This window comes from Bos mutus, chromosome 5 (assembly GCF_027580195.1).
Source record: "Bos mutus isolate GX-2022 chromosome 5, NWIPB_WYAK_1.1, whole genome shotgun sequence".
In the NCBI taxonomy this organism is placed as follows: Eukaryota; Metazoa; Chordata; class Mammalia; order Artiodactyla; family Bovidae; genus Bos; species Bos mutus.
The window spans coordinates 31,792,620-31,820,176 of record NC_091621.1 but is presented as its reverse complement, the minus strand read 5'-3'; the positions used below and the strand labels follow the sequence as shown (position 1 = coordinate 31,820,176).

General features: G+C 36.2%; 1 protein-coding gene across 3 annotated transcripts in view; it reads right to left on the bottom strand.

The window, feature by feature from the left end:
• The window catches only part of LRRK2 (leucine rich repeat kinase 2), a 210,429-nt gene that overhangs the window by 121,202 nt on the left and 61,670 nt on the right, over positions 1-27,557 (bottom strand). For all 3 annotated transcript variants that reach the window (XM_070370619.1, XM_070370618.1, XM_070370620.1), the window contains 9 exons: positions 26,313-26,457; positions 26,040-26,179; positions 23,563-23,691; positions 23,318-23,488; positions 14,202-14,460; positions 8,154-8,342; positions 3,154-3,272; positions 2,154-2,223; positions 1,250-1,467 (listed from right to left, as the gene is read on the bottom strand). In XM_070370619.1, the coding sequence (XP_070226720.1) occupies positions 1,250-1,467; positions 2,154-2,223; positions 3,154-3,272; positions 8,154-8,342; positions 14,202-14,460; positions 23,318-23,488; positions 23,563-23,691; positions 26,040-26,179; positions 26,313-26,457 (1,440 nt within the window). The remainder of the gene's footprint in view (positions 1-1,249; positions 1,468-2,153; positions 2,224-3,153; positions 3,273-8,153; positions 8,343-14,201; positions 14,461-23,317; positions 23,489-23,562; positions 23,692-26,039; positions 26,180-26,312; positions 26,458-27,557) is intronic.

The window sequence follows — 27,557 nt, the reverse complement described above, 5'->3', positions numbered from 1 at the left end:
ACTTACTCTTTAGTAAACATTTATTGACAGTCAGCTAAGTGACAGTCATTAGTGTCTTCACAAATTACTTTCAGTAATCATCTATACAGCCTCTACTATACTTACTAGGCACCAAGGGTAGACATGAACAGGCTGAAACATTTTCTGTTCTCAAGGAGTTTATAATTTAGTGAGGACAATATACTTTAGATTCAAATTTATAGTGTGAGCATTGGAGGAAAAAGACTGGGTGCCATGGAAATCCAACCTAGCCTGGAGATTGAATCTAACATGGGCCCCTGTAACTTGGAAGATTTAGTCAGGTAAAAGGAGGATAGAGAGGGACCATATTTTAGACATCATGGTAGGGGTAGGGATCACCTTTCTTTCTTCTCTCTCTTAAGATACACAAACTTTAAGGGAAAGATATCACTTAAATATATTTAAAAATCATACAATTCTGCTTTTAAAGTGTCAAAATTATGGTAAATTTTATAAGTTAGAAAAAGGGAAAATGTATTTGCAACAAAATTAGTTTTTTTAAAACATATAATTCTTTATCAAACTTTGCAGTTCAACCTAAGAATTCATTTAATAATTTAAAAGGCAGTATGATCATTTTAATTTGTAAGCATATCTTTGAATTCTAATCTATAGTACATAAAAATGATGAACAAAGTAAGTAGTCAGAGGACTACCCTATCGGCAGATTACTTTAAAATTTAATTGCTATAAAATAGGAATTTTGAGCATAAAAATCAATTTTTAAGGAGCATATAATTTTAAGACTTGATTAATGCCTTGTGGGTAGTTTAGTTGAGCCTCTTTGTTTTGCAGACAAGAAAATGAGGGCCTAGAGCAGTCGAAGTGATATGTTCTTATTGTCATACAGTTGGTAGCTGAAGAAAGTCAGGACCATCATACCAGATCTAATTGAATTTAAACAGTTTAAGTTGTCTTACTAGAATTAAATAATTTGAAGCATAATCAACATGCAACCTTGCCAGACTTTAATACATACCATGAATCATCAGGACAGAACCTAGAATTCCTTTTAAATCAGATTTCCATTTCCACTGTCTACCCCCAAAGATGCATCAGAAAGATCACATAAACTAAGATACTTGTGTGACAACCAGAACAATGGAGGAATTACCGTCCAATGACACAAAAGTAGAACCTTCTTTTTAAAGATTTAAGCATACAACTTAGATACAAAAGTAGATGCTCTTGAAATATCCTGAAAATGATAAGGATAAATTAAATTTACTTCACATAGTTGTTGTGGAAAACTTGTGAGTGCATTCTGGTGAAGCTCCAGCTTTTCAAGATGCTCCAAATGACCACTTATACAGGAGTTCTGGCTCAGGGCATCAACATCTTTTAGTTCATTTGCTGAAAGGTCTAATGATGTAATATATTCTCTCTCAGAAGGCAGGGAAGACATGCTCTCTGAATGCTTCATATGGGACTGGAATTTTGATGCTCCTTTTGTCAAAAACAAACAATGGAGATATAAACAAGTCATTTAACTTTACTCAGCAAATGCTTATTGATCATCTACCAGTGTCACTGTTTTTCTATTCCAAAATGAGACTTTTATTCCAATGTCAGACATGAAAGTAAATAATAAATATTAAATCAGGTAGTTTAAGTAGTATAAAAACAAGAGACCTAGAGAAGAACATTAAGAGTGGCACTGCTGGAGGGTATTATTTACACTTTAGGAAAACAGCAGCAAGGATAAAAAGTGTCTGACATAACATCATAAAAGCTTAAATTTTAAATTTATAGTTGTGTTCCCTGGTGGCTCAGATGGTGAAGCATCTGCCTACAATGCGGGAGACCCAGGTTCAATTCCTGGGTTGGGAAGATCTCCTGGAGAAGGAAATGGCAACCCACTCTAGTATTCTTGCCTGGAAAATCCCATAGACAGTGGAGCCTGGTAGGCTACAGTTCATGGGGTCACAAAGAGTCGGACACAACTGAGCGACTTCATTGTCACTTTCATTTTTCTACAGAATGATTTCCAGAGAATCACCAGGTAAATAAAATTTGAAGGTTATGTATGATGAAATTGGTACCAAGAAAATTTGAATAATCAGAGGAAATTCACAAAGTGGTATATTCTGCTCAAAATATCTATTTACTTATGATTACTTTCAACTACTTACTGAGTGAATCATCTGATGAAAATATTTTTCTTTTTCTCTTTATTAAATCTTCATGATCAAAAATGGGTCCCTATTAAACAAATAAACATTTATAATAAAATTACCATCACTGTTTAGAACAAAGAGAACATTTTCCTAGCTGATTTCTTTAGGAGTCACTAGAAGATTACTGGGCTTCCCTTGTGGCTCAGTTGGTAAAGAATCCTCCTGCAATGCAGGAGACCCTGGTTCAATCCCTGGGTCGGGAAGATCCCTTGGAGAAAGGAATGGAAACCCACTCTAATATTCTTGCCTGGGAAATTTCATGGACAGTGGAGCCAGGCAGGTTACAGTCCATAGGGGTGCAAGACTCGAACACAATTTAGCAACTAAGCCACTACCACTGTAAGATTATTATTAATAGCTAAAGTATTCATGCAACTAAGCCACACCATACGACACAGACCTAGCCTGTGCTCCACAGACATGGTGCTCTACAAAGAAAAAAGAATATAACTATTTCAAAGTGCACAGAGCACATATATGCCCCAGACATGCTCAAAAGTCTACAAACGTAAATTCAAAATAGCATATGCACGCATGTACGCAGACACACACGCATGTGTGCATGTGTACGTGTGTGTGTGTATATATATATATACACATATATATGTATATGTATATATGTATGTATGTATGTAGTGGCTCAGCTGGTAAAGAATCTGCCTGCAATATGAGAGAGACCTGGGTTCAATACCTGGGTTGGGAAGATCCCCTGGAAAAGAGAAAGGCTACCCAATCCAGTATTCTGGCCTGGAGAATTCCATGGACTGTATAGTCCATGGGATCGCAAAGAATTGGACACGACTGAGCAACTTTCACTTTCATATACATACAGAGAGAGAGCACTTTCACACATTAGGGAATTTCTGTATCTAGCTTTGACACACAATTTCAGTTATTAAAAGAATGTCAAACAAGATATACAATATTTAACTACAGTTTGTACAATATAACTTACCAATGAACTGGAATGTCTTTGCAAATTTGGTGAGCAACGCTGCAAGGCAGGATCTCGGTAAAATTCTCCTACGCTAATTGAATTTGATTTTGTTTTCACAAGAAATGAGCCTTCACTTCCTATTTTTAAATAATAACATAAAGGCAAGTAAAAATGCTGACCTAATCATAAGATTTTAGCATTATAGTTCAACCACAAAACATTTTTAAGCACATTTTCATGAATGGAATTTACCCAATTCCTTTTGTAACATCTTTAAAGTAGAAAAAATGAACTATGCTGGCTTTTCATTTTCAAATTCAACATTTTTTTCATCCACAACTATTTTTTGAATGGCTGTCACAAGACTAGAAGCTGAGTAAGTGCAGGAAAAAGATAAACAGGAAAAGTAATCTACTTAATCCTTAAGTGAGCTCACAGTATGGCAGGAAAAAGCCAAGAAAAAAAAAAGTAGTATAGTTACAAGTGCTAAAATTAATACCTGGAAGCAGAGAAAGTTTATACATAAATCTGATCAGTGTTATTCTTTTCTGTTTCTCTGAATTTTTCTTACAAAATTTTCAAATCTTGTTTTAAATATTGAAATCACACTTTAACACTCAGCAAGTTTATGTACATTTTTATTTAATTACATATTGTGTAGTTTAATTTATGAAATGGCATTAAATAAATACAATGAATTTAGCTGGTAGTATTGTTTTGAGAGAGAGGTGAGAATTGCTTTTAAAATTATGGACTTTCAAGAAAATAAGGATCAATGCTAGCAAGTTATATTTTAAGGATAAATAATGTAGAGCCACTTTTGAGAACCACACTATTTTAAATTCTATCACTCTTTATCTTTGAAGCATAAAAACTGTGTCAAAACAAATTGTAAAATTTACCTAACCAAAAATCAAGTCATTTTTGCAGTTGCATTTCCGATATTATCCTTTATTTAAAAACACTTAAAGAGAATTCTTCTTTCAGCCCTGATGATATAACAAACACTGAACTTAACTTCCCCACAACAAATAACTAGAAAGTTGGGCAATTTTTAAAAAATAATTGGTTTCAGACATGGGCTTCCCAGTAGCTCAGTGGTAAAGAATCTGCCTGCCAAAGCAGGAGACGTGGGTTTGATCCCTGGGTTGGGAAGATCCCCTGAAGAAGGGAATGGCAACCTACTTCAGTATTATTGCCAAGGAAATCCCATGGACAAAGGAGCCTGGTGGGCTACAGTCCATGGGGTCACAAAAGAACGAGACACAACTTAGCTACTAAACAACAGGCTAACTTAGAAGTGTTCTAGAATCAGCTGGATGCCTATGGTTCCTTGACCAAACTTCCTCTGGGCTCCCCAGGTGGTGCCTGCCAATGCAGGAGATGCAAAAGACAGGGGTTCAGTCCCCTGGAGTAGGAAATGGCAACCCATTCCAGTATTCTTGTCTGGAAAATTCCACAGACAGAGGAGCCTGGTGGGCTACAGTCCATAGGGTCACAGAGTCGGATACAACTGAGTGACTGACCACACACACACACACAGATATTGGGCTGCAGACAGTGGAGGACTGTGTAATCCCTGAAAGAATGAAAACAAATGATGTGAACCTTTCAGGCACCCTAGCTTCCTGCCTGTAGGCAATTTAAGGGCTATGGGAAGTGAAAAGGAATTTAAACAAAGCCCAGTAGCTTTCCTGAGATGAGAAAATGGAGATCAGTGTTCATGGAGATTAATTTAGATGAGAGTTCCAGGGCAGACTCATGGACAGAAAGGAAAATGAAGCAAAAACCTGATTCTTTGAAAAAGATCAATAAAATTGATAAATCTTAAGTGAGACTGAAAAAGGGAAAAAAAGAAAGACAAAAACTATCAATGTCAAGAATTAAAGATCAGATATCAGTAATGATCATATAAGCATTAACAGGATAAGAAGAGAATTATTATAAATATCATTAAACAAACTGATAACATATAAAGAGGACAGATTTCTTGAAAGTTTCAAATTATAAAAACTGACAAAAGAAATAATAGAATATCAAAAGAACCATAAATTGATTACTTTTATAATTAAAAATATTCCCCCTCCACACCAAAAATATATTCCTAACATACAAGGCTTTACTAATGAATTCTACTAAACATTCAAAAATTAGACCTCTCCTATAAAAAACCTTTCAGAAAACAGTGGAGTCAGGAGCAATTTTCAATTCATTTCAAGAAGCTAGCATTACTCTCATAGTTACAAGGAAACAAAACTACAGACCAATATCTTTCACAGACGCTATATCCTTAATGAAATTTTAGAAAATCAAATAATATTTTAAAAGAAAAATACACCATAACCAAGTGAGATGTATCCCAGAAAAACAAATTTGTTTTAACATGAGAAAATCATGGTAATAAACTAAATAACAGAATACAGGGAGAAAATATGCCCATTGCAACAGATGTAGAAAAGCATTTTCCAGCACCCATTATGATAAAAAGTCTCAGCAAATTATTACTAGAAATTTTCCTCAACTTGATGAAGAGTATCTATTAAAAAAAAAATGATAACATCATACTTAATAATGAGACACTGAATGCCTTCCCTCTAAGTTTGGAAACCAGGGAACAATGCCTACTCTTACCACTTCTATTCAACATAATACTAAAGATGCTAGCCAGTGCAACAGGACATGGAAACATTTTAAAAGACAGATTAGAATGGAAGAAATAAATCTTTTTTAGCAAATGTCATTATTGTGAACATAGAAAAAAATCTATGCAGTCAACAAAAAGCTGTTAGAACTCATGAGTTTTGCAAGGCCATATAATACATTAATGTTTGAAGAAATCAACCACATTTCTGTAAACCAGCAGTGAATGAATTATTGGAAATGAATTTAAAAACAATACTATTTACAATAGCATCAAAAAACATGTAATACAAAACACTGGAGGGAGAAATTTAAATACAAATAAACAGAAATAAATACTACATTTATATCTCAGAAGGCTCATTAAAATATCAGTTCTCTCGTTTATTTATAGATTTAATCTAAAGCAATTTTATTGATGCTAATTCTGTATTATATAACAATAATATAGTATTTATACATTAATTTTATATTAAATGTAGATTTAATTCTAATAAAAATCCCAGCATAAAATTAATTGATTCAAAATGTAATATATGGAAATGCAAAAAAACTAGTATAATAAGAACAATTTTCAAAAAGAATACCACCAGAGAACTTATACTACCAGATTTCAAGACCTCCTATTAAGCTAAAGTAGTCAAGAGAGTATGGCTTTGAATAATGATCTAAATCAATTGCACAGCATAAAGAATGCAAAAATAGAACAACATCTATATGGTCAATTAAATTAGACAAACATGCCACTAACTCAACAAGGAAATAAAGTATATTCAACAAATTATGTTAAAACAACTGAATATCTATGTGGAAAAAAGTAAACATCAATTCTTCACTAATACTATATACCAAAATTAACTTAAAATGGATTATAGACCTAAAGGTAAAAGCTAAGATTTTCATACTTCTATAAGAAAACACAGGAGAAAATATTCACACATTTGAGATAGGAAAAGATATCTTAAATGATATAAAAACAACACAAATCAAAAAAGAAAAAACTGAAACTGCACTTTTTAAAATTTAACAATTTTGCTCTTTGAAAAATATCAATAAAATAAAAAAGACAAGCTATAACTGATAGAAAATATTCATATATCTGTCAAAGGACTTCTGTTAACAATATATAAAGAACTCTTATAATAACATAATAAGACAATAACACAATAAAAAATTAACAATGATCTGAACAGACACTTTGCAAAGAAAATATATGAATGGTCAATAAGAACATGAAAATAATCTCAATATCAGTAGTTTCCAGGGAAATGAAAATTAAGCCCAAATGTGCTAGGACTACACCCTCAGTAAAATGGCTAAAGTTAAACTGACATACAATACTAAATGCTATAGTGTGATGAACATTTAGAGAAGCTAGAATTTTCATATATTGCTGATGGGAGTATAACATGGTATAACCACTTCAGAAAACAGCCAGAGATAAATAGATATACCATTTATATGAAAGTTGAGAAAATACTAATTTAGTATACTGTGACAGATAGCAGACCAGCAGTAGGGGGCAGGTTTTTTGTGAAGAGGCATGTAAAGGGACTTATTCGGATGACAGAAATGTTGCATAACTTAACAGTGGTGATGAGTACATGAATATATAAATGAAAACATACACTTAAAATGTGCATATTTTACTGTATGCTAATTATGTCTCAATAAAGTTAGTTTCTAAAAATACTTGAGACATGAAATTTTTGGAATAATCCTTACTTATCGCCTTCTCAGATATACTTATTCTATGACCCAAAGTTTTCAATCATACTAATCATAATATTTTTAAAAAATCACCTCACCCCAATTTTACCAAACTGCATTATGTTAAATGTCAGCATTAATCACTGCCATTAATAGCTCACCATGTCAATTTTTCATCTCATGAGTTATTAAAATATTATTTTTAATTCTAATAAACATAAAAATAGTTATAATATACTTCCTATTCGCAAGCACTCTCTCAGACACTTCACATACATTTTTCCAAATTCCTATAAATAATCCTGGAAGGTTAGCAACACTGCCTTTAATGAGGGTAACAGGTTTACACAAACCACAAAAGGTTCTAGGCAGTGATGGGATATGAAATCCAATTCAAGTCTGAGGCAGTGTTTTCACTGCAATAGCCACCATTCACTGATTTGGGGGAGTACAATAACACTTAAAAAGTGCAGAGATATATTTTCTTCATTGCCTCAACTAATGGTTAAGAAACAGTAAGCATTAAGTAGTGAATAGAGTTTTCCTCAAGTTTTTCTAAATGAAGTAAATCAGGTTTTTGTCTCAGTTTCCATTGTTCCATGCCAGAGTGTGTGTATATATATATATATATTTGAGCATAAAGGGAACAATTGTTTTGAAAGAGTCACCTTCACTATCCAGGTCATCACTTTGACCAAACACACTGTCAACGTAAGACTCAGGAACGAAAGTCCATTCATCAAATTTATCAACCATTTCTTCAGAAAAATTCCCATTGCTGCCTGAGCCAGCTTCTTCCTCCACAGAACTTTTCATCTGATATCTGAGCACCATCCTTGCCAGGGTGGATCCTATATCTAAAAATAAAGATATATCAACAACTTCTTAGAAATCAGTAATTACACAAATATAAACATATCAAAGTTCCTTATATAGTTTCATACTTTTAAGAGAAATTTTTATTCTTAATTTCAAGTCACTTTACAACTATGCTGCTGCTACTAAGTCGCTTCAGTCGTGTCCGACTCTGTGAGACCCCATAGACAGCCCACCAGGCTCCCCCGTCCCTGGGATTCTCCAGGCAAGAACACTGGAGTGGGTTGCCATTTCCTTCTCCAATGCATGAAAGTGAAAAGTGAAAGTGAAGTCGCTCAGTCTTGTCCGACTCTTAGCGACCCCATGGACTGTAGCCTACCAGGCTCCTCCGTCCATGGGATTTTCCAGGCAAGAGTACTGGAGTGGGGTGCCATTGCCTTCTCCGACTTTACAACCATAACATTGTATAAAGTAGCAGGTAATAAACTTAAATTTTTTAAAAGTCATAAAAATTTACACAAAGCTTTCATGTAGGTGACGAAACTGAACCATTATAAAACTAACTTGACTCATGAAGGGGCCTGGACTTTGAAGCCTGACAGGCCTGTGTTCAAGTTACTTGCCAGTTGTACAAGCTGCCTGAGTGTCAGTGTCCTAATTGGGAAGTGAAGACAACAGTACACACAGCACAGGTTTACAGAAAAAGTTAAAGAAAATGATGCACATAAAGTTTTTAGAATAATACTTAGGACACTGCTGCTGCTACTAAGTCGCTTCAGTCGTGTCCGACTCTGTGCGACCCCATAGACGGCAGCTCACCAGGCTTCCCCGTCCCTGGGATTCTCTAGGCAAGAACACTGGAGTGGGTTGCCATTTCCTTCTCTTAGGACACAGAAGATAATAAATGATATTCTTATTTTTATAAACTATTTGAAAAGTGATTCATTCTACTAAGAAATCTGATAAAATTTCAAAATTAACTTGCTATTTTACTGAATTTTATATTAAGTGCTATAATAAATAAATAAGTTGACACAGTTCTCATTATCCTAAATATATCCTGGAAATTTTCTTCAAATATTACTCTTATGGCTCACATTACAACATGTGTACAAAATTCAGTCAAGTACTACCTGGAAAATACTTTAAAGCTTTGAATTCAAAATGTTTTTTGCTCAGACCAGCTGTCAAAAAACTTAAGGCTATGCCCTGAAATATTAGGAAAGATTCGTCAGTACTTGCAAAAAATTTCATACAGAACCAAAAGAATACACTGAATGTAAATCTCCCTTCATATCTTGAAAGGGTCCTCAATTCCTTACCATTAGAAAACAAAGATTAAAGTTAAGCAGGTTGTTGGCATGAGACTGGCTGAAGTGACAAAACATGGAATCTAATCATCTCTCATTAGTTCCCAAGGTCCCCAAAGGCAATCAGAGAATCCATTTCTGGATTTTTTTTTCCGGACATACTATTCTCATATTCAAAATTTATGGCTACAATATCCCAACTGTGTTTTCACCACTACTATTAATTTAAAAAAAAAAAACACGCTATTCTCTGCTTGTTTTTCCCCTTAAGAATACATTCTCTCTCTGGACATTTGGATTTGCAAGGTGCTTTTCTCTCAGTGATTGCAGAGCATTACACTGTATGAATATATCAATTTATTATTAATTTGAATAGTTTCTTTGGGAAATATTTTTTGTCATTATGAACAATATTTAATGTGCATCCTTGAACATTTTAAGAATGCTGTATCATGGATTTTTAGCACTACATTATTTGATTAAAAAAGTACATTTGTTGTTGTTCAGTCACTCAGCCATGTCCCTCTCTTTGCAACTCCATGGACCGCAGCAGGCCAGTCTTCCCTATCCTTCACCACCTCCCGGACCTTGCTCAAATTCCTGTCCATTGAGTCGGTGATGTCATTCAACCATCTCATCCTCTGTCGTCCCCTTCTCCTCCTGCCCAGTCTTTCACAGCAACAGGGGCTTTTCTAATGAGTCACCTTTTCGCTCCAGGTGGGCAAAGTATTTGACCTTCATAATCAGTCCTTCCAGTGAATATTCAAGACTGATTTCCTTTAGGATTGACCGGTTTGATCTCCTTGCACTCAAGAGTCTTCTCCAACAACACAGTTCAAGAGCATCAGTTCTTTGACACAGCCTTCTTTATGGTCCAAATCTCACATCCATGACTACTGGAAAAACCATAGCTTTGACTAACAGACTTCTGTTGGAAAGTAATGTCTCTGCTTCTTATTTAATATTCTGTCTAGCTTTATCACAGCTTTTCTTCCAAGGAACAAGCATCTTTTAATTTCATGGCTGCAGTCACCATCTGCAGTGATCTTGGAGCCCAAGAAAATAAAGTCTGTCACTATTTCCACTGTTTTGCCATTTTTTGCTGTGAAGTGATGGAACTGGATGCCATGATCTTTGTATTCTGAATGCTGAGTACTAAGCCAGCTTTTTCACTCTCCTTTTTCACCTTCATCAAGAGGCTCTTTAGTTTCTCTTTGCTTTCTGCCATAAAGGTGGTGTCATCTCTGTATCTGAGAGTATGGATATTTCTTCTGGCGATCTTGATTCCAGCATTGTGCTTCAACAAGCCTGGAATTTCACATGATGTACTCTGCATATAAGTTAAATAAGCAGGGTGACAATATACAGCCTTGACATACTCCTTTCCCAATTTGGAACTAGTCCATTGTTCCATTTCCAATTCTAACTGTTGATTCTTCACCTGAATACAGATTTCCAGGAAGCAGGTAAGGTGGTCTGGTATTCCCATCTCTTGAAGAATTTTCCACAGTTTGTTGTCATCCACACAGTCAAAGGCTTTCATGTATTCAATGATGCAGAAGTAGATGTTTTTCTGGAATTCTCTAGTGTTTTTATGATCCAATGGATGCTGGCAATTTGATCTCTGGTACCTCTGCCTTTTCTAAATCCAGCTTGAACATCTGGAAGTTCTCTGTTCATGTACTTTTGAAGTCTAGCTTGGAGAATTTCACCTGCTACATTGCTAGCAGGTGAAATGAGTGCAATTGCGCAGCAGCTGGAACATTCTTTGGCATTGCCCTTCTTTGGGATTGGAAAGAAAACTGACCTTTTTCAGTCCTGTGGCCACTGCTGAGTTTTCCAAACTTGATGGCATATTGAGTGAAGCACTTTCACATCATCTTTTAGGATTTGAAATAGTTCAGCGGGAATTCCATCACCTCCACTAGTTTTGTTCATAGTGATGCTTTTTAAGGCCCACTTGACTTTGCACTCCAAGATGTCTGGCTCTAGGTGAGTGATCACACCATTGCGGTTATCTGGGTCATTAAGATCTTTTTTTTTTTTTCCCCTAGCTCTTCTGTGTATTCTTGCCACCTCTTCTTAATATCTTCTGCTTCTGTAGGTCAATACCACTTCTGTCGTTTATTGTGCCCATTTTTGCATGAAATGTTCCCTTGGTATCTCTAATTTTCTTGAAGAGATCTCTTAGTCGTTCCCATTCTGTTGTTTTCCTCATTTCTTTGCACTGATCATGGAGGAAGGCTTTCTTATCTCTTTTTGCTAGTCTTTGGAACTCTACATTCACATGGATATATCTTTCTTTGTCTCCTTTGCCTTTCACTTCTCTTCTTTTCACAGCTGTTTGTAAGGCCTTCTCAGACAATCATTGTTGTATTTCTTTTTCTTGAGGATAGTTTTGATCACTACCTCCTGTAAAATGTTACAAATCTGTGCATACTTCTTCAGGCACTCTGTTTATCAGATCTTATCCTTTGAATCTATTTGTCACTTCCACTGTATAACTGTAAGGTATTTGATCTAGGTCATATCTGAATGGCCTAGTGGTTTCCCCTCTTTCTTCAATTTAGGTTCAAGTTTGGCAATAAGGAGTTCAACATATGAGCCACAGTCAGTTCTCAGTCTTGTTTTTCCTGATAATATAGAGCTTTTCCACCTTTAGCTGCAAAGAGTATTATCAGTCAGATTTCAGTATTGACCATCTGGTGATGTCCATGTGTAGAGTCATCTCTTGTGCTGTTGGAACAGGAGTCTGCTATGACCTGTATGTTCTCTTGGCAAGCCTCTGTTAGCCTTTGCCCTGCTTCATTTTGTACTACAACACTAAACTTGCCTGTTACTCCAGGTATCTCTTGACTTCCTACTTTTAAGCATTCCATTCCCCTATGATGAAAAAGATATCTTTTTTTGGTGTTAGTTCTAGAAGGTCTTGTAGGTTTTCATAGAACCATTCAACTTTAGCTTCTTCTGCATTGGTGTTTGGGACATAGACTTGGATTACTGTGATACTGAATGATTTGCTGTGATTACTGTGATTACCATGCTATTGAATGGTCTGGACAGCAAAGAGATCCAACCAGTCCATCCTCAAGGAAATCACTCCTGAATATTCATTGTAAGCTGAAGCTGAAGCTAAAGCTCCAATACTTTGAACACCTGATGTGTAAAACTGACTTGCTGGAAAGGACCCTGATTTGGGGAAAGATTGAAAGTGGGAGGAAAAGGGGACAGAGGATGAGATGGTTGATGGCATCACTGACACATGGACATGAGTTTGAGTAAACTCCAGGAGTTGGTGATGGACAGGGAGGCCTGGCGTGCTGCAGTCCACGGGGTCGCAAAGAGTCAGGCACTACTGAGAAACTGGACTGAAACTGAATGGTTTGCCTCGGAAATGAACAGAGATCATTCTGTCATTTTTGAAATTGCACCCAAGTACTGCATTTTGGACTTTCATTGACTTTGAGGGCTACTCTGTTTCTTCTAGGGATTCTTGCCCACAGTAGTAGGTATAATGGTTATCTGAATTAAATTCACCCATTCCGGTGCATTTTAGTTCACTGATTCCTAAAATGTCAATTAAAAAAAAAATTACTTGTACTTTATTAAAGTACTCGGACGTACATTTAAAACATTAATGTTGTTCAGTCACTAGGTCATGTCAGACTTTTTGTGACCCCTTGAACTGCAGCACACCACACTTCCCTGTCCTTCACTATGTCCTATAGTTTGCTCAAACTCATGTCCATTAAGTCTGTGATGCCACCCCCTCCATCCATGGAATTCTCCAGGCAAGAATACTGGAGTAGGTAACCATTTTCTTCTCCAGGGACTCAATTCAGGACTCAAACTTGGGTCTTCTGCATTGCAGGTGGATTCTTTACCATCTGAGCCACTAGGGAAGCCCCATAACACTAACGGATATTGCCAAATTTTCCTTCCAAAAGGACAATTTGAATTTATATCAATAATATGTGACATGTCTGTTTCCATTTATGCTTATCAACATAATTTATAACCAAATTTTTCTATTTGAAATGCACTAGTATAGATACTAATGATAATTAACATACTTACTACATACAAGACCTATATTAACTAGAAAACACATCCTTAAGTAAAATGCAAAGTATACTAACTTGAAAATGCAAAATACATATGTATATTTCTATACATATATTTTAATTCATATGCAAGTGTATAGCAAGTTCACAGAAAAAAATAATCTACATTGATTACCTATAGGTAAAACAGGTAAGTTACTGTTATTTTCTTCCTTATATTAAGTTTTTCTATTTTTAAAGGCACATAGATTATTTTATAATAAAAACTAAAATACTTAACAAAGAAAAGTAACCTCACAGAAAGATCTCAGTTATGATTTATCTTTATAAAATACGAATTTGCTGGGTCATAAGAAACTTAAATATAATGTCAATTTCAAGCATTTCATGATCAAAAAAAAAAGCCAAGCCTTCACAATATTTTTGACTTAAGTTGCACCAAATGGAATGAAAACTAAAAGAATAGTTATTTTTAAAAATACTACTAAATTTAAGCCTTCTATAAAAGTTGCTTGGAAATCCTTACTTGTCTCTTTTCTTAAATAAGATGTCTTATCTGGAAATAAAGGACCAAGCCAGGAAGGGTCAATTTTTCCCATACAAAATCCTCCAAGACAGATGCTATTATTGGCCAGATCCAGGGCAAGCCTCCTCAAGAGTAAGCTGATTATTTGGCTGTTGCCTTTCCCAATGCTGATTGTCAGAGCTTTCCGAACATCCTGCTCACGAGATCCACTATTCAGTAACAATTCTACCAGTTTGGGACTGCTTGCTTTCTCACATACCTATTAAAGAAAAAGAGAAGGTAAGCATATATATTTTTTTTAATCATGTTTCCTTTATAATCCTGGTAATCAAACTTTGTGTGACTTTCCCCTACATCATTAGATTTTCAGTTCAGTTGCTCAGTTGTGTCTGACTCTGTGCGACCCCATTGACGCCAGGCTTCCCTGTCCATCACCAACTCCCGGAGCTTGCTCAAATTCATGTACATTGAGCTGGTGTTGCCATCCAACCATCTCATCCTCTGTCAACCCCTTCTCCACTGTCTACAATTTTTCCCAGCATCAGGGTCTTTTCCAATGAATCAGTTCTTCACTCAGGTAGCCAGAGTACTGCAGCTTCAGCATCAGTCCTTCCAATGAATATTCAGGACTGATTTCCTTTAGGATTGACTAGTTTGATCTCTGTGCTGTCCAAGGGTCTCTCAAGAATCTTCTCCAACACCACAGATCAAAAGCAGCAATTCTTCAGCGCTGAGCTTTCTTTATGGTCCAACTCTCACATCCATACATGACTACTGGAAAGACCACAGCTTTGACTTTATGGACCTTTGTTGGTAAAGTAATGTCTCTGCTTTTTAATATGTTGTCTAGGTTGGTTATAGCTTTTCTTCCAAGGAGCAAGCATCTTTTAATTTCATGGCTGCAATCACCATCCGTGGTGATCTTGGAGCCCAAGAAAAGAAAGTCTGTCACTGTTTCCATTGTTTCCCCATCTATTTGCCATGAAGTGATGAGACTGGTTACCATGATCTTAGTTTTTTGAAAGTTGACTTTTAAGCCAGCTTTTTCACTCTCCTTTTTCACTTTCATCAAGAGGCTTTATAGTTCTTCTTCGATTTCTGGTCTTTAAATTTAGAATCAAACAAAATAAGGCAAAACTCATTCTTGAAGTAAATTAGGAAAATAAAGTAAGATTAGCATCATAAGTATCAGAGCAGCATAAATTAAATCTGCCATGTGAGAGCCCATTACCATGAAAAAGACAACATGATACGAAGTAAAACTCATAGGGTTGAAGTCAAAATACCTGAGGCTCCATCAATTTACACATTTCTCACACTTTCTGGACTTGTTTGCTTATTGGCCCATATCTGGGAAACTGATACCTTAACATAGCAAATGCTACTTCATTTACTTGGCAAATGCCTTCCCTTCATTTGTGACACAGAATAACTAAGTATGTGTATAAATATTATTAAATTCACCAATGTCACATGCAAAGGACAGTCATCATTCACTGGATTTCCAGGACAAGAATTTTAATTTCTACAAAGATATATGTTGTCTCTCAGTTTTCTACCTTACCCTGAAAGTTATGTTTTCAGAGCATGTCCTCAAGGTGGGTTAATATGGTAACTGCTGCAAAAACTAGAGTGACCACAGTAAGCAGAGAGAAGCCTTAGCAACCTGCAGCACAGCACACTGGCCCAACCCCAGCTAAAGCTTCTGAAAGGCAATGGAATCTAACGTTATCAACTACAAGAATGAAATCATAAGTAACAAAATTAGGATGTGAGGTACTGTGCTACCTTCTGTAAACACATGATCTCCAACTATTTTTTAAAAACTCTATGCCATAAAAAGTATTACTCCCATTTTATAGATGAATATTTAGGAAAAATATGTGATTTGTCCAAAATCTTAGAGCTACTTAATAACACACTTGGATTTGAAATCACATCTGCAGATTCCAAAGCTTGTGGTCCTTTCACAACCTAATATTAATGATTTAAAAAAGAAATATATATCTATTTAGGTTTTCTGCCTATTTTTTAACTGAGTGGTTTGTTTTGATGATATTAAGCTTCATGAGCTGTTTTTGTAAATTTTAGAAAAATGGGCAGAAGACCTAAATAGACATTTCTCCAATGAAAACATACAGACAGTCAAGAGATACATGAAAAGATGTTCAGTATGTTAAACTAATATAGAAATGCAAAGCAAAACTACAATGAGGTATCACCTCACAACAGCCAGAATGGCTATCATCAAAAAATCCACAGAAGATGACTTCTGTGGTGGTTAAGGGTTCAGTGGTTAGGAATTCACCTGCCAAGGTAAGGGATGTGGGTTTGATCCCTGGTCCAGAAGATTCCACATGCCTTGCAACTAAGCCCATAAAACCCAACTACTAAAGCCTACATGCCTTAGAGTTCATGCTCTGCAACAAAAGAAGTCACCACTACAATAAGTCCACACACCACAACCAGAGAGTAGCCACCACTTGCTGCAACTAGAGAAAGCCTATGTGCAGCAAAAAAGGCAGCCAAAAATAAACAAATAAATATATATATATATATATATATTTTTTTTAATCCACAAACAATAAATGCTGGAGAGAGTATGGAGAGAAGGGAACCCTCTTACACTGTTGGTGGGAATGTAAATTGGTGCAGGCACTGTGGAAAATAGTATAGAGGTTCCTTAAAAAACTAAAAATAGAGCTACCATATGATCCTGCAATCCCACTCCTAGGCATAAACCCAGAGAAAAACATGGTCCAAAAGGATATATGCACCCCAAAGTTCACTGCAGCACTGTTTACAGTAGTCAAGACATGGAAGCAACGTAAATGTCAATCAACAGAAAAGTGGATAAAGAAGCTGTGGTACATATATACATTGGAATATTACTCAGCCATTAAAAAGAACAAAATAATGCCATTTGCAGTAACATAAATGGATCTAGAGACTGTCATAGAGACTGAAGGAAGTTGGACAGAGAAAGAGAAATATTGTCTAATATCATTATATGCAGAATCCCCAAAAAATAATACAAATGAACTTATTTACAAAACAGAAACAGACTCATAGACTTAGAGAATAAATTTACAGTTACCTAGGGAGGAGGAATAATTAGGGAGTTTGGTATTGACTGTACATATTGCTATAGTACTTAAATAACTAAAAAGAATCTACCATATTAAAAAAAAAAACATGGAGAAGGGACATGAGAATGATACAGACAAGATAAGATTAGACATGTATTGATAATTCTTGAAGATAACTGATAGATTCGTAGGGATTGATTACACTACTCCTTCCACTTTGATGTATGTTTAAAATTTTCTATAATAAAGTTTAGAAAAATAAAAATTAGTTAAAAAAGTGATTTTATTTTTTTTAAGGAAGGAGCAGAGATTAATCAGAGGTGATGGTTCCTGTGAGCCAAAACCTGTCTCTTCCCATCCCTCTAACTACAAGAGAAGCCAGTGGTGGGACCCAGAGACTGGCACCATCCAATGTGGTCTATGTGTGCCTAGTCACTCAGTTGTGTCAGACTCTTTGTGACCCCATAGACTGTAGCCCTCCAGGCTTCCCTGTCCATGCGAATTCTCCAGCAAGAATACTGGAGTGGATTGCCATGCTCTTCTCCAGAGGATCTTCCCAAACCAGGGATCGAACCCAGGTCTCCCACACTGCAGGCAGATTCTTTACAGTCTGAGCCACCAAGGAAGCCCAATGTGGTCTATTAAGCAACTTGAAATTTGCTGTAAGTGTCAAATGAGCTGTAAGAGTAAAATACTCACTGGAATATTTTACTCCAGTGAGTAAAATACTTCAAACACAGGTTTGAAGGCCTGGTATTTTAAAATATAAAATAGCTCATTAATAATCCTTATACTGATCACATGTTGAATATTTTGGATATATCACAAACTCATTTAATAATATTTTGAAAATATTGATTAAACGAAATATATCATTAAAAGTCTAAATAAATAAAAGGAAAGATCTTAATATTCAGGGTACCAGGTCGGGGGAAAAGTTGGTTGAGGGAAATTCCTGAATTCTTCAGAATTAACGTGTGTCCAAACACATTTGGGGGCTCCATAATTACTGTAGATGGTGACTGCAGCCATGAAATTTAAAAATGCTTGCTCCTTGGAAGAAAAGCTATGACCAACCTAGACAGCATACTAAAAAGCAGAGACATTACTTTACCAACAAAGGTCCGTCTAGTCAAAGCTGTGGTTTTTCCAGCAGTCATGTATGGATATGAGAGTTGGACTACAAAGAAAGCTGAATGCCAAAGAATTGATGCTTTTGAACTGTGGTGTTGGAGAAGACTCTTGAAAGTCCCTTGTACTGCAAGGAGATCCAACGGGTCAATTCTAAAGGAAATCAGTCCTGAATACTCATTGGAAGGAGTGATGCTGAAGCTGAAACTCAATACTTTGGCCACCTGATGCAAGGAACTGACTCATTTGAAAAGACCCTGATGCTGGGAACAATTTAAGGCGGGAAGAGATGGGGATGACAAAGGATGAGATACTTGGATGGCATAACCAACTCAATGTACATGAGTTTGAGCAAACTCCGGGAGTTAGTGATGGACAGGGAAGCCTTGCAAGCTGCAGTCCATGGGGTCACCAAGAGTCAGACACGACTGAGTGACTGAACTGAACTGAACATGTGTCCAAGAAGTTTGAGGGCACAGTGCTCTGGTTTGATGGAACCAGCTAAATGCCCACCAGCCTTTAAGGAACACCCCCATCTTCAGTCTGTTCTCCCGAGAACCACTATAGTACTTTTCTAGTCTAGATATAATCAAGTCATTGTACTATTTTAAAATCTTCTAAAACCTTTCTGCTCCAGGACACTCCCTCATAAAACAACATGCAATTTTTCAAACCTCATTTATGCTATTTCTATTGCCTCCAATGTCTAATTTTGTTCTTATTCCAGAAAAAAAAAAAAATCATTCTTGAAGGAATAGCTTTAAAGTCTCTTGCACTAAGTCCTTGCTATAACCTCCCAGGCTGCACACGCTTCCTCCTCGGGAGTCCATCCCATTTTGTTTAACACAGCACTTAGCACACTGAACCAGACATGTTTATCTGTTTGATTACTAGAATGAAAGGCATGGATGCTACTGCAATTCAATTTGTACCTCTGTAACCTAGCACAATGCCTACAGAATATATTTAATTTAGCAAACTACTAAAATCCGCAGGAGTCTGGCTGGCTACAGTCCATGGGGTCGCAGAGTCAGACACAACTTAGTGACTGAAAAATAACAAAAAATCCAGTAAGGGCCCACAGGAAATTTGAAAGGAAGGAAGGAAGGGAAGAACGGAGGGAAGGAGAGGCCCAAAAAACTCATCACAAATGCCTTCTCTTGGAGTCCCGCAAAGTTTTATCTCTAAATTATGGTATTTATTGCTTACCTTCTATTAAGGTGATTTATGTTTTACTCCCTTAACTCCCAAGCGACACTTTGAAACTACCTTGAAGCAGGACACCCCTTTTATATTCTTTACTAATTATCTAGCACTGTGCTTTCCACAGAGAAGATGCTCAATACATTTTTATAGCAGAATTCTCCTTGGGGGACCCAAACTATCCAAGATGATTTCTGACATATGGTGACATGAAAAGTGAAAGTGAAAGTCACTTAGTTGTATCCAATTCTTTGCGACCCCATGGACTATACAGTCCATTGAATTCTCCAGGCCAGAATACTGGAGTGGGTAGGTCACCTTTCCCTTCTCCAGGGGATCTTCCTAACCCAGGGATCGAACCCAGGTAACCTATGGTGACATGAAGAGAGAAATATTTGTCTTTTATACCAGATAGAAGAAATAAAATAAAACTAGGAAAATAATTCATGAGAGGGAAAAAAAAAAATACTGCTCAGATACCCTGGTGCTCAAACAGTAAAAGAATCTGCCTGCAATGTCAGAGACCAAGGTTCGAGCCCTAGATCAGGAAGATCCCCTGGAGAAGGAAATGGAAACCCACTCCAGTATTCTTGTCTGGAGAATTCCATGTAACCCTGGAGGGCTACAGTCCATGGGGTCTCAAAGAGTTGAACATGACTAAGAGGTCAACACTTTCATACACAGTTCTGTATTTTAAATGGGGACAATTCAAATATATATAATCAAAGTGCAACTTTCTATCTTTTCCCATATTTTCTCTCATACTCTAATTTGTAAATAATGCAGCTCACAATCAAAGCCAAGTACTTTAAGCTAGCATTCAAGAATGAATGTACAATCCTCTCCCCTACCACCACCACTATCATGAATCTGTTATGTAAACAAGAGATTAAAGTAGGCACAAGGGAGGCTATAGTTACTCCTCAGGCAAGTTACTTCCTCACATGCCTAATAAGATAAATACTAGGAGTACTCCTAAGGTTGTTGTCAGGATTAAGTAAAGGACTCAGAGCAGGGCCCAGGTGGCAATGAATACCACAGAAGAGCTTGCTATTATTTTTATTCAGAATTCATTATACTTGCTCTTCCCACCATGACCTGATAAATCTTATTTTCATGTCTCTATTCATGCATTTTCATACCCAATAGTAATCCTCCCAAACCCTAATAAGATTAACTCCGCCCTTAATACTGCAACACTGGTACCTGGATAAGTCTTTACTATATACTTTGTACAAAATAAGGTGTGTTCAAACAGTCCACCCACAAAAATCAATGTTTACTATTTGTTAGATATAAATAATCTCTGACAACCAGGATAAATTCTTTACATTTAAAGATCTGATTTTGTTTTAAGAAGAAAAGATATAAATAAGCACATTAAGTTCAAAAGAACTTGGGAAGAAGAAAATAAAAAGCCTCTGTGCAGAAAGATTTGAATAAATTGAGAGAAAAGTAGAAAGCAGTCCCTGTGCAGAACGTAGAGTAACTGTACTTAAGGGCTTTTAGGTGTGTTGTTTCTCTAAGAAAGACCTGGAGGAAGCTCCCTTTCAGTTCTCTGGCATATCCAAGTAACATTAACACAATGATCTGAAGATGACACAAAAGAAATACAATAAAAACATTACATTATTGAAGGAAATGATTCCATTACTTTTAATAACAGAGAAGCAACTATTTTCAATGTTGCCTGCGAAGATGAGATTTGACTAAATTTAAATAATTTGGTTATGTATTTGGTTTTAATGAATAACTTAACTGTGCATGAAAATGAGTTACAGGTTCAATTTCTTTTTATGTAGATTGCTAAGTAGTACTACCTTAATCTTATGGTTGACAAATTGATTTGAACCCATAGGTGAGCAGAAAATTAAATAAAGTGAGGCTTTAGAAGTAAGTTATTGAATAACACAGCACTCTGTTGGTTATTTAATAATGCATATTGAGTTCAGTTCAGTTCAGTCACTTGGTCGTGTCCGACTCTTGGCAACCCCATGGACTGCAGCACACCAGGCTTCCCTATTACCATCTCCCAGAGCTTACTCAAACTTGTGTCCATTGAGTCAGTGATGCCATCCAACCATCTCATCCTCTGTTGTCCCCTTCCTCTCCTACCTTCAATCTTTCCCAGCATCAGGGTCTTTTCCAATGAGTCAGCTCTTCGCATCAGGTGGCCAAAGTATTGGAGTTTCAGCTTCAGCATCAGTCCTTCCACTGAATATTCAGGACTGATATCCTTTAGGATGGACTGGTTGGATCTCCTTGAAGTCCAAGGGACTCTCAAGAGTCTTCTCCAACATCACAGTTCAAATGCATTAATTCTTTGGTGCTCAGCTTTCTTTATAGTCCAACTCTCACATCTATACATGACTACTGGAAAAACCATGCCTTTGACTAGACAGACCTTTGTTGGCAAAGTAATGTCTCTGCTTTTTAATATGCTGTCTAGGTTGGTCATAGCTTTCTTCCAAGGAGCAAGCATCTTTTAATTTCATGGCTGCAGTCACCATCTGCAGTGATTTTGGAGCCCCAAAAAATAAAGTCTCTCACTGTTTCCATTGTTTCCCCATCTATTCACCATGAAGTGATGGGCTAGATGCCATAATCTTAGTTTTCTGAATGTTGAGTTTTAAGCCAATTTTTTCACTCTCCTCTTTCACTTTCATCAAAAGGCTCTTTAGCTCTTCTTTGCTTTCTGCCATAAGGGTGGTGTCATCTGCATATCTGAGTTTATTGATATTTCTCCCGGCAATCTTGATTCCTGCTATGCTTCATCCAGTCAATAAGGGATATTAAATCACTACATAATTGCTTTGTTGGAAATATTATTATTTAGAAAATATACATAGGGCTACCTGAATACTACTGCAAACTAAAATTTATACAGTGAAGACAAACTGGAAATGACATGTAATGTACTCTGATACTTAATTGAATTCCTACTGTATGTACAACAGTGAGTTAGATATTCTGAATGATACACAGATGAACACTGTACATCTCTACCTTCATACAACTCACAAACTATAAAATAGTGTACAAAAATTGTCATGGATTTACACAGCAAGTAAATCTTTATTTTGTATGGAGGTCAGGAAGTGTGGGAAGAGCTTTATTGAGGACAAATAATTTGGTTTATATTTTGAAGGCAGAGCAGAAGCATTAGATAGATGTGTTTGCACAGTGCGTAAGGGAAGGGAGAGAAGGAAGGCAAGACCACAGTGCCACTGTACGGCAGGATGGCCCATAGAAGGGCCGTCAATGTGAACAGGCCCCAAAGTGCACAGTGCACAGGCTACGAGGCCACCTGTGGTAGCCCTGAAGGCAGAACTTTCTAGACAGACAAGTTGAAAACAGAAAGAAAATACTTAAAAGATGAATCGAAAACAAAACATAACTGTGTGGTGTGTTCCTGGAGAGTGATTCACACAGAGATGCTCAGTAGGAGACACGTTTAAAAGTTATTTATCATCTCAACAAAGTAGGTAAACATGTAAAGGGAATGATTAGAAGATAATACCTACAGAAATACCCTATTTCTAAAACTCTATGAATCTAAACCCTACTACAAATTACAAGCAATTGGGCCATAAACTGATAAATTCTGTAATTAAGAATCATACGATATAGGTAAGAGCTATACAATAGCAGGGGCATACAAAAAAAGACAAAAGTGAATCTTTGAATATTTACCTGACAAATCAAAGAAGTTGCTTCTTTTGCTCGATTGGCATCTGCTCCCAACAGAAGCAGGCATTCAACCATGATGCTGTTATTCTGATCACATGCTTTCTCCAGCATCACACTTTTTAACTCATTATCAATGGCCAACTTTGCAAAGCACTTGCAACAAAGGTTTAGAAACTAAAAAGAATGAAAATGAGGATTAGAGTCAGCGAAATGTGTAACAGTTATAATACAGGTAAAAAACATTGTACCTGTTGATCCTTTTGCTCTGTGATACTGGAGGACAACTGATGGAATATTACTGAATCAAAGGAGTAATGCACCAGTAGCTTGGAAAAAGACACTGACAATTCCAGCATCGTCAAGACTGTCTGAAATCCCTGAAAGTGTGACCAAAATTAATAACAACAAGGTAATTATGGACAAAAAAGAATAAACAAATGATACAAAAGAAAGACTGTATACAGTACTTAAAACTTGAGGTGTTCACTTAGCTAAGTAGATACATTTATTGGGCTTGTACTTTAAAGCTGTAAACTTTGAAACAATGTAATAAATACACCTTGCTCTCTCATTACTAAGAAATAAGAAGATGCACACAGAGAATAAGATGCTAAACTCTCCTCTAGCCAAACAGGAAAAAAACCTAAAACACCTAATTTACCAAAATTTGGCTTTTAAAGATTCCTTGCCTAAAGCCATACCTACAGATTGGAAGTTAGATATTAATCAGGATTAGACAGCAGAGTCAGCAGTGCCACAAACCCAAATAAATCAGTGACTTGAGTTCTTTAATACAAGACTGCGGATCAGGTTCTATAGAGAGCCTAGCAATTCTCCCAACAATGTTTTGTGCTATCTTCTGAAATTTTAATCTCAGACAAATGTGAGCTCCTAGACTGTGTTCATCTTGAGAACATTTTAGAAAAGCTCTAAAAACACTCTAAGGTTTACATCCTTTTAGCAAATCATTTATAAGGAACTGATCAGACACACCATTACTTTTTAGAACCACTCAAAAAGTTGTCTACGCTCTATTTATGTGATGTTTTAAAGAAAGAATGAACTTCAGACTTGCCTATTATATACCTTGGGTACAATCACCAAAGATCAGTTTTACTTTTAAAATGTTTATCTTTCCAAAATATATTAATGAGATCATCTAAATGTTAAAAATTATTATTTTGAGCTTTTAAGACGCTAAGTTTCTATAAATGCTTCCTAACATTTGACAAGAGAAGCAGTCTGAGGGGCATGTGGTCCACCCACCTCTAGAGCAGAAGTCCCTGCAAACGAATGCAGCGGCAAAGCAGACAATACACATACAGAGAAGGCATACAATTCAAACTCAAAAACTTACAAGCACTGAACTGGTCAAATAAAGTATGTTGGCAGGCAAAATTTAGCCCACTGGTTAACAGCTTACAATCTCTACATAAAAATCTTAAAATTTATACCTAGATGAATAAATACTGAGTGAGAGCTTCGTACCCGCACAAAATAATTTACCTCAGATTACTTATAATCAATTCTGTCTTGGCTTTAGTCAACCTAGCTTCAGGAACATTACAGAAAGCAGATATATAAAGCCCATTGTTGGTTCTAATCTAAGAATGCTGTATGTTCAGCACTTTATAATTTAAAATCTTAAATGCATTTTCCCATTTACTAATAATATTTGTGCAAAGATCAGAGCTTAGACATTTTCACTCCTGGCCAATGCTGTCATTTTTGAAAATATTTGCTGAGTATGGTTTATGAAAGTTGTAAACTTCATTACCAAAAACACTACAACCAAGGTAGAAATTCTTAAAAAAAAAAAAAAAAAAAAAAAAAACTTGTTTTGTTAACACTAAAATAAAAGTACTCTGAAACAATTTACTTCATCTTCCCTGAATTAATCCTAAACCAATATCTTGGATTCCTCATAGACAGCTAATATAGACTGCATTTTAAATTTTGCTTAATGAAGAACATTTAAAATATTGTTTCACTGCAAGAACAAAATTAAGGGGAAAAATTACTAAGCAAGCAGCTCAAATAAAACAAAGGGAATGACAAACTTCATAATAATTGTAATTTTTATTTACCTAAAATCTAAGCAAATAAAAGTACCTTGGACAGGAAGGGGATCAAACCAGTCAATCCTAAAGGAAATCAACCCTGAATATTCATTGGAAGGACTGATGCTGAAGCTGAAGCTCCAGTACTTTGACCACCTGATGCAAAGAGCTGACTCACTGGAAAAGACCCTGATGGTGGGAAAGATTGAGGGCAGGAGGAGAGGGGGTGACAGAAGATGAGATGGTTGGATGGCATCACTGACTCAATGGGCCTGAGTTTGGGCAAACTCCAACAAATAGTGAGGGACTGGGAAGCCTGGTGTGCTTCAGCCCAAGTCCATGGGGTCACAAAGATTTGGACATGACTGAGTAACTGAACGACAACAAAGAAAATAAAGCTCAGCTAGCTGAAATTTCTTTAGCATATGCTCTCCTTTTTCACAGAAAAGACAAACGTACTAATTTGAGAGATTTATTAATGAAACATACGATATTTTGAAATTCAACCCAGTTCTCTTCATCTACTATAATAAAAATACTATGAAATGATAAACGGCTTTCAATTAACTAGAAAATACTCATTAATGCTAAGCAGGAGTTACACCAGCTGCTCTGAAAGAGAAATCTGTACAAGATCTTGATTCCCTTCAAGATAATGCACATACTTTTATCTGTACTTCACCAATATCCTTAAATCGTTGTAGGGTGGAAATCAGAATTTTTGCCAGCAGATTCCCAGTTCCCATGCATAAATTCTTCTTTGTAATCAAACATCCTATAAGACTTAAACCCAGACACTGAATTTCTAGAAAAATAAAAGAAAAAAAAAAAAGAAAATGTACTGTTTTAAATCTCAAAACTAAAGAAAAAATTTAAATATGTTCAACTAATAGCTAAAGGCCTATAAAAATCTAAATCCTGACTTCAGTTGTACCAACCTTGGTCATCTGGATACATCTGCAGTGTATGAAGCACTGAATCAATAGCACCTTCCAGGGATAATACCTCTAATGCATCAGGAAAATGTATTATAGATGATATTACTTTTAATCCACACTTCTGAATCCCAGGATTTCCAATGAACTAAAAGTCAAAAGGATAATTAAGAAACTTTGCTGTGTTAAAAAATGAATTCTAACACTTACCTTAGTTAAAGCCAGCTTATAGACTGATGAAACATAAACTAAGGAGTCCAGATAAAATTACCATTCTTGATTCTGCCTTGTATCATGAATTACTTTTATTTATTATTAAGAATAAGAGCTAACATTTTTGCACTTATTAAGTACCTCTTCTTCACCAGGCACTGTACTAAATAATTTCACATGCTTTTCTTTTCAGAGCATCCTTATTAAATATATACTAATATGATTCCTATTAAAAGATGAGTTTATTAAATGTAGACTGTACACTGCTGAGAAGATACCAAGTCAAAGACATTTACTGTCATCACCTAAACTCTTAAACATAAAAATGCAATGCTATCCCAAATCATAGAAAATACTGAGAATTTACTCTTTATATGTTTACATGCTATACCTCATTTATTCCCCATCAAGTTTCATACAATAGGCTCACCAACTTTAATGATGCAGGAAAAGGAGCTCAAGTCACATAGCTAACAATTGTCAGGACTGGAACTTCCCTGGTGGCTCAAACTGTAAAGAATCTGCCTGCAATGCAGGAAACCTGGGTTCAATCCCTGGGTCAGGAAGATCCCCTGGAGGAGGGCATGGCAATCCACTCCAGTATTATTGCCTGGAGAATCCCCATGGACAGAGGAGCTTGATGGGCTACAGTCCATGGGGTCACAAAGAGTCGGACACGACTGAGCAACAAAGCACAACACAGTCAGGACTAGTACTTTAACATAAATGTTCCTGCCTTAAAAGTCAAGAATCTTAATCTCTTCCAACCTTTTAAATTCAATTCTTCCAGAATTTGATATTATTTGACAGGTATTCTAATAGAAGCCACTACTTTTCCGAGGCCATCCTTCTCATTGACTAAGAAGAAAACAATCAACAACACACTTTCCAATCATGTGACAATCACAATCACACCTCCCCTCTTTCAATGTCTGTGATGTTTACCTAACTCTTACACTCTGCTTTTCCATGGTGCTCTTCATGATGTTCTAGGTAGTCACTCACCTAGAGCCAGACATCCTGAAGTGTGAAGTC